At 36.1% G+C, this 9,752-nt stretch overlaps 1 protein-coding gene across 1 annotated transcript; it reads right to left on the bottom strand.

Annotated features, from left to right (window-relative positions):
- Positions 1-3,255: 3,255 nt before the first annotated feature.
- Positions 3,256-8,669, bottom strand: LOC129276346 (carbohydrate sulfotransferase 10-like). The gene is made up of 2 exons (XM_064109390.1): positions 8,605-8,669; positions 3,256-7,318 (listed from the first exon to the last, which is right to left on the bottom strand). Exon 2 carries the CDS (start codon positions 7,271-7,273, stop codon positions 6,419-6,421), a length of 855 nt encoding a protein of 284 aa, XP_063965460.1. The 5' UTR covers positions 7,274-7,318; positions 8,605-8,669; the 3' UTR covers positions 3,256-6,418.
- Between the last annotated feature and the right edge of the window lie 1,083 nt (positions 8,670-9,752).

The raw sequence follows: 9,752 nt of genomic DNA on the forward strand, positions 1-9,752 counted from the left end.
CAGGGTGAACTCCTCCTTTAAGGTACTTTCAAAAGCATTCTTTTTATCTATTGAAAAGTATAGCGTTTTATTTTTCAACCAATCGTTGTGAAAATTAGCAGAATGCAGACGGTCAGGACCTTTTCTAGTCTTTGTCATGTTTGCGCGGTGCCAGGTAAAATTGGCAGAGGTAAAAATGGCAGAGGTGAAAATGGCAGAGGTAAAAATGGCAGAAGTAAAAATGGCAGAGGTAATAATGGCAGAGGTAAAAATGGCAGAGGTAAAAATGGCAGAGGTAAAAATGGCAGAGGTAATAATGGCAGAGGTAAAAATGGCAGAGGTAAAAATGGCAGAGGTAAAAATGGCAGAGGTAATAATGGCAGAGGTAATAATGGCAGAGGTAATAATGGCAGAGGTAAAAATGGCAGAGGTAAAAATGGCAGGGGTAAAAATGGCAGATGTAAAAATGGCAGAGGTAAAAATGGCAGAGGTAATAATGGCAGAGGTAATAATGGCAGAGGTAATAATGGCAGAGGTAAAAATGGCAGAGGTAAAAATGGCAGGGGTAAAAATGGCAGATGTAAAAATGGCAGAGGTAATAATGGCAGAGGTGAAATGGCAGGGGTTATAACGGGAGAGGTAAAAATGACAGCTCTAGGTAAAATATGGCCAGTCTTAAACCCCCATGCAATGAATTGTCAAAAAGCCCCCGCATGTAAAATCCTGAAGATTTTTCCACATTTTAACATTGGTACAGATCCATTTAAAGTGATCATTTCACTTTGTTCTGATTTAAAAAAAAATCTCCTTTTGGTTCCTGAAAATGGGCTTAACATTAGGCTTATAGTGTAAAAATACCATCCCAAAAGTTTCAAAATATTATATTTACAGGATCAATTTTAAAACCTTGGAGATGTAAACCAAAGTTTGAAATAATTGGGAGTTGGTTTCAATGACTATGTGTATACAGGGAATCTATGCACCACACAACATTAATTCTAGATGAACACAGCATGACCTACATACAGTGTGTACAAGGTATACACTGAATGTACAGTGCAGCTAATAGTGTGTGCATGTATAGGAGATACACACAACAGAAGGCAGTCAAAATAGCCAACGGACTTTTTGAATTGGAGAAATCTGGTCATAAGCTGAACCCGTCTACTAGACGGTTCTCAAAATCAGGCTAATAAATTGCTACTTGTATCTAAATTAGAGTTTTTTTATCCTATATTGTGGTCTGTTTCAGGGTTCTTGAGGACAAATACAGGCACTGATACGCACGTTTCAACTCAGTTTGAGAATTTTTTAAATCAGCTGCTCACAAAGTTAAACGATCCCTTTAAGCAAATGACGATATAACTGTCGAAAAATATTTCCGCTTGAGTGAGCACCACTTACTTTTGAAAAGTTATTGAAAAATGGGGTGCTGGTTTGTTAAAAAGCCGAGAAAAAAAGTTTTCAATCCAAAATGAAAGGGGATTTGGTTAAGGGGGAAAATGACACAAAAATTATTTCAACTAAATGAAGTTCTTTTAGGTCAGAAAACGAATAACAACAAAAATAATAACAATTAGATAATAAACAATGTTTTTTCTTCTGTTTGAAAAATAACAGAGATTTGTATCAAATCTCTACATTTTAGCATACCAAGCTAATTACCAAGAGGGTGCTGCTTATGGTGTACAAAATACCCAACAGTACTTCCGCTTCCAAGGGTTATGACCATCAAGGCGTTTATATCATATTGGATGCAGTGGTTAAGGTTCAGGGTCTTCTTTTATGCAAAGAATCTGAACCAGACGGTCCCCCTCGATCGACCCCAAATTGGTTTACCAGTCAAAACAGGATTATTATTGATTTTCATAATCAGTTTAGTTACATATTCAGTGCCAAGCCTGGGAACGCATGCTTATTGTCATTCAAATATTTAAAAAGAATAGTACAGATGACATTACAAATAAGGACATAATATTTAACCACAATCATTCGTGACAATTTCAACGTCTAAGCTTTCCCCGCTATGTTCTCTGTGTTTTTCTCCGCCCCCGTAACCCTCTCTGTCTCACCACCTCTCTTATGTCTACTCTTCCTCCTTTTTGCATCGGTAAACCTGGCAAAACTTTAGATATAAAAAACCAGCCAGACAAAAAGGAATGTTATGAAATGATGAATGAGAATAGTGCAGTTTCATTTTTCTCCTGATAAATTGAATGAAAAAAATATGTCGTTTGATTTCTTTTTAAAAAGCGTTCACGGTACACCTCCAACGAATTCGTAAATAGCATTGTTAGGCCGATGAAGACATAATGATGATGAAATGCCTAACCGTGACATGCACTTCTTATTTAATGTATGTACATGCGGGGGCTTTTTGGCAATTTATTGCATGGGGGTTTAAGACTGGCCATATTTTACCTAGAGCTGTTATTTTTACCTCTCCCATTATAACCCCTGCCATTTTACCTCTGGCATTATTACCTCTGCCATTTTTACATCTGCCATTTTTACCTCTACCATTTTTACCTCTGCCATTTTTTTTTACCTCTGCCATTTTTACCTCTGCCATTATTACCTCTGCCATTTTTACTTCTGCCATTTTTGCCTCTGCCATTTTTACCTCTGCCATTATTACCCCTGCCATTTTTACCTCTGCCATTATTACCTCTGCCATTTTTACCTCTGCCATTTTTACATCTGCCATTTTTACCTCTGCCATTTTTACCTCTGCCATTTTTACCTCTGCCATTATTGCCTCTGCCATTTTTACCTCTGCCATTTTTACACCGAGCCGTTTGCGCAACGTGCTTATCGTTAAATTTCATTTCATTCACATATTGGTGTCTGCAACTTTTTTCATAAACACATTAACAAAGAAAATACAATAATAATACCCGTAATAAATTATATGACAATCAAAGCATTGAACAAAATTGCATTTTCTATTACATATCGATTTTTAGAAGGTTGCAGGGGTTGCCACTATAAGCTAAGTTTGACTGCATGGCAATCCCATTATGAGTTAATGAGTTGAGAAATAATAAATTGGTAAAAAGATATATGTAAAACTACTTCTATATTATTAATCAATTAATAAATAATAGATAAATAAATCTATTTTCATTCGAAAAAGAACAAAATGAAAAAAAAAAGTTTTTAAAGAAAATTTCCAATATACGCCATGTAAGTACATGGGACACACCCCAAAACCACCACAGTAAACACTGCGAATCACACGAAAGTGGGTACAACCGAGGCAAGATCATTGAATTGACTTTAATTGAATTTATTCACGTTATTTATTTCAGTTTTCTTTTACCAGGGTGTAGCCACTTCAATTATGCAAATTGATTCACAAGAGGGTCCTGAGAATGAGGAAAGACATAAATACATACATATATACATACATTGAATGTTCACTAACTGAATTACGAATGTGTCAAGTAAATTTACCTTGACATTCTGCCTAGTTTCATTACAAGCCAGTTCACGTTTAGCTTATGATCAACTATTCTCAAATGACTTTTTATTTGCGATTTTTTAAAAATCTAAAATGAAGACGTTGTGTAAGCTATAACATTCGAGAACGAAAGGCATTGTATAGACCGGTGGCCCGTTTCATAAAGAGTTACAATTGTTGGTAACTACCATGGTAACCTTGATTGGCTGCTGAGCCCTGTTGCAATCATACATGGTAGTTGTCATAATGGCAGAGTTACAACAATAGTAACTCTCTATGAATCGCGGGCCCCTGGGGGTAGAATAGTACACAAGAGGTAAAGTTTGGAAATCTGTTTGTTTTATTGTCTGCTTTTGTCACATTTGACTATTGTTTGGGGCTCCTGTCAAATACCAGTGATTATGAAGATTTTGTTGGTTTTCAGCTTGCAGGGGCGGATCCAGCTTTCGCCAATAGGGGGGGGGGATTTTTTCACCCAAATTTTCCCCGATCGTCCGCTCAAAGTTGATTTTTGTTTGTTTCTTTGAAGGGGCAGTCACTTCTTAGCTTTATCCTTATAAATATATATATGTAATAATATCATAAGCCCTATTTAACTAGTGCGAACACGAAGCGCGCGCTAAAATTTTCGGAAACTTCACATATTTTGTCCTGCAAATTGCACATTCTGGGTAATGTTTGTGATCCTGAACAAGATGCGTATGTAACTAAATAATTACTGCAAGCGCGAGCAGAATTTTTTGATATACGTTCTGGGCTCCGTAACACAAATGTTTGCGATGAATTGCAAATATATATGAGAGAGCCGCACTGATTGGTCCCTGGTCAGTATTTCAAACCTAATGCGTGTGTAACATTGATATTGATTGGTCAGTTCATTTAGCGATTGATCGCTAATCTTTGCGTTACGGAGCCCTGGTCTGATTGAAAAGGGACCTGTTAAAGACTGTCTAGTTTCGGAATTACGAACCTCCGAACTAACGAACCTTCTGAATAAAGAATCCTCGAAATTACGAAGTGTAACCGTAGTTTTAACATTACTTTTTTTTAAAGAGCACACAAACAAATAATTCGTCCTGTGGCCTTATTTTGTTTTTAATAATATTTAAAGTAATATTTTAATTTCTTCCTCTTTCAAACCAATAAGCCTTATATATGCTCATTATTATAAATATTCAAATTCAAATTTATTTTCACAATTAAATATATACATATATGCAAATCATTGACATTATGAGATATATTAAATGTGGAGCGGTCAAAGAAAGCACAACTGCTTGTATGAATTGACCCCATTGTAATATCAATAAATCATATAAATACATGTAAAATGAACAATAACAATATAATCATAACACATAATTCCAAGAGAGAGAGCGAGAGAGAAAGAGAGAAGGGGTGGAGGGTGAAAACAAATCATTACAATAAAAGGAAAGCTGTGTTTAGAAGTGTTTTGTTTCGGAGACAATGTCATGCACGTTTAAACTGATTTAGAGATTAAGATAAATAACAGAATTAGGTAATGAGTTCCAAAAGTTTGTTTAAAAAATCGTCTCGTTAAAGCTGTACGTGGCAAAGGAGGGTGGTAACTGTTACAATTTCTCGTTTGATATGAGTGATACAAATAATTCATTTTAAAGTTATCTTGAAGAGACTTAGGTGACATCATAAAGGTAGAATGGTAACATTATGGTTGTGGCATTGGTACATGAATAAACAGGTCTCTAATGATACGATATTCTGAATCGGTAAGAAATTATTTCGTTGGAAATGAGGTGCACTTCCAGAGAGGTAATGTGAATAGAGGGATTGCTCGTAAAATAAACATTTTCTGTATATTTCATTTAGTTTTGAATCCCCGTGCAATCACTCGATAGTTAATGGTAGATGTGATAAAAGCATGATATAACATTTGAAGAACTGAAATTTTAAGCAAAAATTTAAGGTTGGCTACCACGCCAATCTTATTGGCAATTTTATTACAGACCTATTTGATATGAAAGTTCCAAGATAATTGTACAAATAAATACCTAAAAATTTTACATTGTGAAGTTGAGGAATTTCAAAGTTATTATAGTATAATTTCAAGTTATCTATCTTATGGTTGCACGTATTAAACAACATATGATTGGTTTTCGAAATATTCACAATTAGATTATTGACTGACGTCCACTCATTAATCTTTCTATATTTTTTTTTAAATATTTGGCTTCATTTAAATTTGTTGGATTTTTTTATATATTTCTTATATGGGTTATTCTTTTTTAAACATATTTTTTTTAAGCTACCTAATCATCCATGTTTTTCTATTCTTTTTCTTTGGAATAAGTTCTAATGGAGAAGCAGTCATTGTAAAGACTAAAAAATATACCTAAAATGATTGTACTTTGTTTAAACGTTGTTACTTGAACTAATCAAATGCAGAGTTAGAAAGCTTTATAAAGAAGTTATGTAACGATGAGTCATCAAAGCTTCTCTTAGTGTATTGAATATATCAGCAGGTTTATCATTATAATATCAGATTGAGGGTAGCAAAAAAAAATAACGGGAGATGATCACTTACGTCTGTCACTAAAACACTGATGGGGGATTCGGAGGCCATTTTGAAAAAAATCGCTCGGAACTAATATCGGACGTAATCTTAAACAAAAGTTCTTAATTAATATCTGTTCAGCAGCCAAAATGGCAAGTTCATTTATCTGAAATTGAATGAATTCCCCTAAAAAGGTTATATCTGCCAACCCCTAATCATATATTATCAGGTCTAAAACTACAAAATCGGCCCTCCAATATCTATTTTAAACATATTTATTTTGGCAGGTGTAGTGGTGTTTAAAAGAATAGCGACTTCCATATTGTTGGATATGATGAAAAAAGAAAAGAAAAAAAAAACATTCGCCTACCCAATTTTCTACGCATTTCGTTAAGTTATCAGGTTATAGTGGTATACTATCGTTCACTTCTATTTAAAGCTTGTCAAAAATCTGTTATAAAATCTGGTTTAGGATAGTCAAATATTTCGAAATCTTTTTTGTAAATTTCCCATAATTTCTGTATTGTTTGTTTGGGTAGGTTTAGGAAATCTTGTTCAAATAAGGTAGTGCTATTTGTCGGATGGCTATTTTCCTTGGATGGATACTCAACCAAGGAATCCAACTGCAATTCTTTGATCATAAACTTTGCATCTTGTGCGATGGTTTCCAAATGGCCGATATAATCGTATTTTATCTTACACGGTGAACATATTTTAAACATTTCTTCCCAATGGTCGTCGAAGATTGGCCGTGTTGGCTGCGTCAAATAATCTACAAACTCTATCCAAGTTATATTTTCGCCTGTTCTCCGTTCCCTACTTGTTGCTTTAGGTCTCATCTGCTTCATGATCCTCCTCGCGATATCTTGAAAGAACTTGCTACTTCGATACTGAGCTATGTTGACGAATTTATTTTTGTAGGCAGAGAGTACGCGCACGAACGGATTGCGGACGTACATGAACGTCGTGAACGTGTTCAGCCGATGTTGTCGCGCATCGGGCGGGAAACTCATGAGCCGCGTCATGTTGTTGTGTTCATGAACCTCACCAGAATACATCTCGCTCATGCTTTTGTTGCTTCCGTTAAGAATCATCATCACTCTCTTCCAGTTGCTGCAACCAACCTTCGGGATGAAGCAGTATAACAGCTTATACTTGTCACTGACGTAAATATGATGAAATGTGTTGTCGGAAATAGGAGTACTTCCATTCAGTTCTGGATACTTGGCGCACTTCTGAAGTATCAACTCGCGCCTCAGTCTGTTAATCTCCCAGTGGGTCGACATGAACTCAACCATCCATTTCTTTTCAGCCTCCAGAATTTGTTTGGTATCCTGAGTATTCTGAGATAAAGGTGGTAAGGATAGAGAGAGAGAGAAGGGGGAGGAAAAAGAGGAAAGCGAGAGAGAAAATGGAAAGAGAGGGTGAGAGGGATAAAGAAAAAGCAAAATCCCAAAATACACTTAAATAAGTGACATAATAATTATGTCACTTGAACATTCGCCCCACCCTTTTTTGACAAAATAATAATATGTTCAAGGACCTGGGGCGTTTCATGAAAGTTGTCAGCACTGACTTTTTGCAATTTCAGTGTTCGGAATCCCCGGGTTTGATTGTCTAAGAGGTATACTGACCTCTGACTTACTATACACCTGTACTAAGGTAACTTTCGGAGAAGGATAACTCGTAAGAGCTGACAACCTTCATGAAACGGTCCCCAGATAAATTAAGGGTTGTTGGATTGAATTAAATTTGATTTACGATCAAAAGAAATATCTGGATTTCTTTCGTTTGTGATAAAACTGGCTTTTCAGGTATGGATATATACTGACACTTTCAGGATATAAGCCTACTCTCGATCTGTATACGTAGCTCAATTGCCAATATATTTAATCCAAAAAACTATTTAGGCCCAAGTATTCTAAGAAAAGGGCGCAAAGGGCAAATAAAAAAGAGTCATTACCTAGAGCATGTAGAGAGGGTGCTAAATAACATACAAATCAAAATTCAAAATTTCGCAATAAAGGTATTATGGTTGAAAAAAGATCGACTTCTGTAGCCCGTTCTAACATGTCTAAAGTCCGGTTTAAATTAGACGACCATGCTGTAACTCTGTGCCTAAATTATGAGAAGCCGAAACCTACCAATTTTTATTGAATTTGTGCGCTTCTAATACTTATTGTGTTCTGTTACAAAGCTTTAATGGTGAAGAAAATGCTTTCTTTATGTTATACCGAGGTTGTTTTACCTGACTGCTAAGAAAGCACGAATGCCTGTGAGCAAGCAACCAGGGGACCAACGGCTTAAGGTCCTCTCCGAGGGACCTGGTAATGAGGATAAATGCCTTACCAAAGGGCACTAGCGCACCACTTGGGAATCGAACCCGGGTCACCGGAATCCGAAACCCCCGCTCTACCGACTGAGCTATCGCGCCTCCCTTATCATTCCCCAACGATGAAGAATAAAGTGAGATACAATTATGTGCTGTCAACTTTAATATTTTTGGTTGATATTTCTAACATAATTGCCTATCCATCATGTCCATAGTTATACCACAATCTTATACCATAGTTTAAATTAAACCCGAGTTCATGGAGAATACATGCCATATAAATCTTATTTATTTTACCTTCCTCTCAATTCCACGAAAAACGCTGTTTAAATTCGCTCTGATGGTTTCGATGGAGCTCCTGTAAACTGAAGGACAAAAAATAAAGGGGGAAAAAAAATCCAAAATGAATGACCATTTACTGTGTGCGGTGTTTCACAAATAATTGCGCATCTTTGTCTTGCCCTTGTTTAAAGGGGGTACTCTATAGTAGGCCTGCAATTAAATGAGCAAAACACTGAACATTTCGTCAAGTTCTGGTGAAAAATAACGGAGTTTATTTCATTTAGAACTTCGATGAAAACAAGTGATATGTACAAGGCTTTGGATATTCGTACATACTGTATGGACTGATCATGCTGATGATGCATATCCACACCCCCCCTTTTCTTATGTTATTACTGGTCCATGACTCCTTGTATGTGTATCCATGTAACGAAAGTAGTTACAGCAATAAATATCTCACATATTGGATCAATATTCAATCCTAGAAAACCCATCCTGGAGAACAAAATTTTAACAAATTTAATATTTAATGATTTCGTATGATAAAATACAAAATAGCAAGTTTGAAGATGACATCGCCAGCTATCTCATTATGCATATTTTGTTGATCCATGAAGAAGATGCATATAGAGATATTTCACCGAAATAATGCAACAGTTTGACATTACATAACTTTGTTATTTCTTGTCTGATCTCGATTTTTTTATTATTTTCAGTGTTTTTAAGATTTTCCTTTAAATCATATTATTTTAGGCTGGATGATTGTTGAATACGCGCTTTAATCTGTGTGTCTCATGATGGTCTGACCAGGGGCCCTTGCCGCCCTTATAACACAAAGCTTAAGGCCCTGTCACATCGTTCCGTGCAAGTCTTGCGGGCGACTTGCGGGTAACTACTTTTGCTACCCGCAAGTCGCCCGCAAGGCTTGCACGGAACGATGTGACAGGGCCTTTAGCATTGATCGTAGAACATTTTCCTACGATTGATTCCATTGACTACAATGTGCAATCAGTCGTGAAAATCAGGCGAACAATTCATCGCTAACCTTTGTGTTACGGGACCCAGGCTGTGAAAGAGTCTAGTGGAAATTTGTTCAAGTTCGATGGTCAAGCAATCACCGTTTTGTTTTTAATTTCAAAGGTCAAGTCCACCCCAGAAAAAAA

This window comes from Lytechinus pictus, chromosome 14, assembly GCF_037042905.1.
Source record: "Lytechinus pictus isolate F3 Inbred chromosome 14, Lp3.0, whole genome shotgun sequence".
Lineage (NCBI taxonomy): Eukaryota > Metazoa > Echinodermata > Echinoidea > Temnopleuroida > Toxopneustidae > Lytechinus > Lytechinus pictus.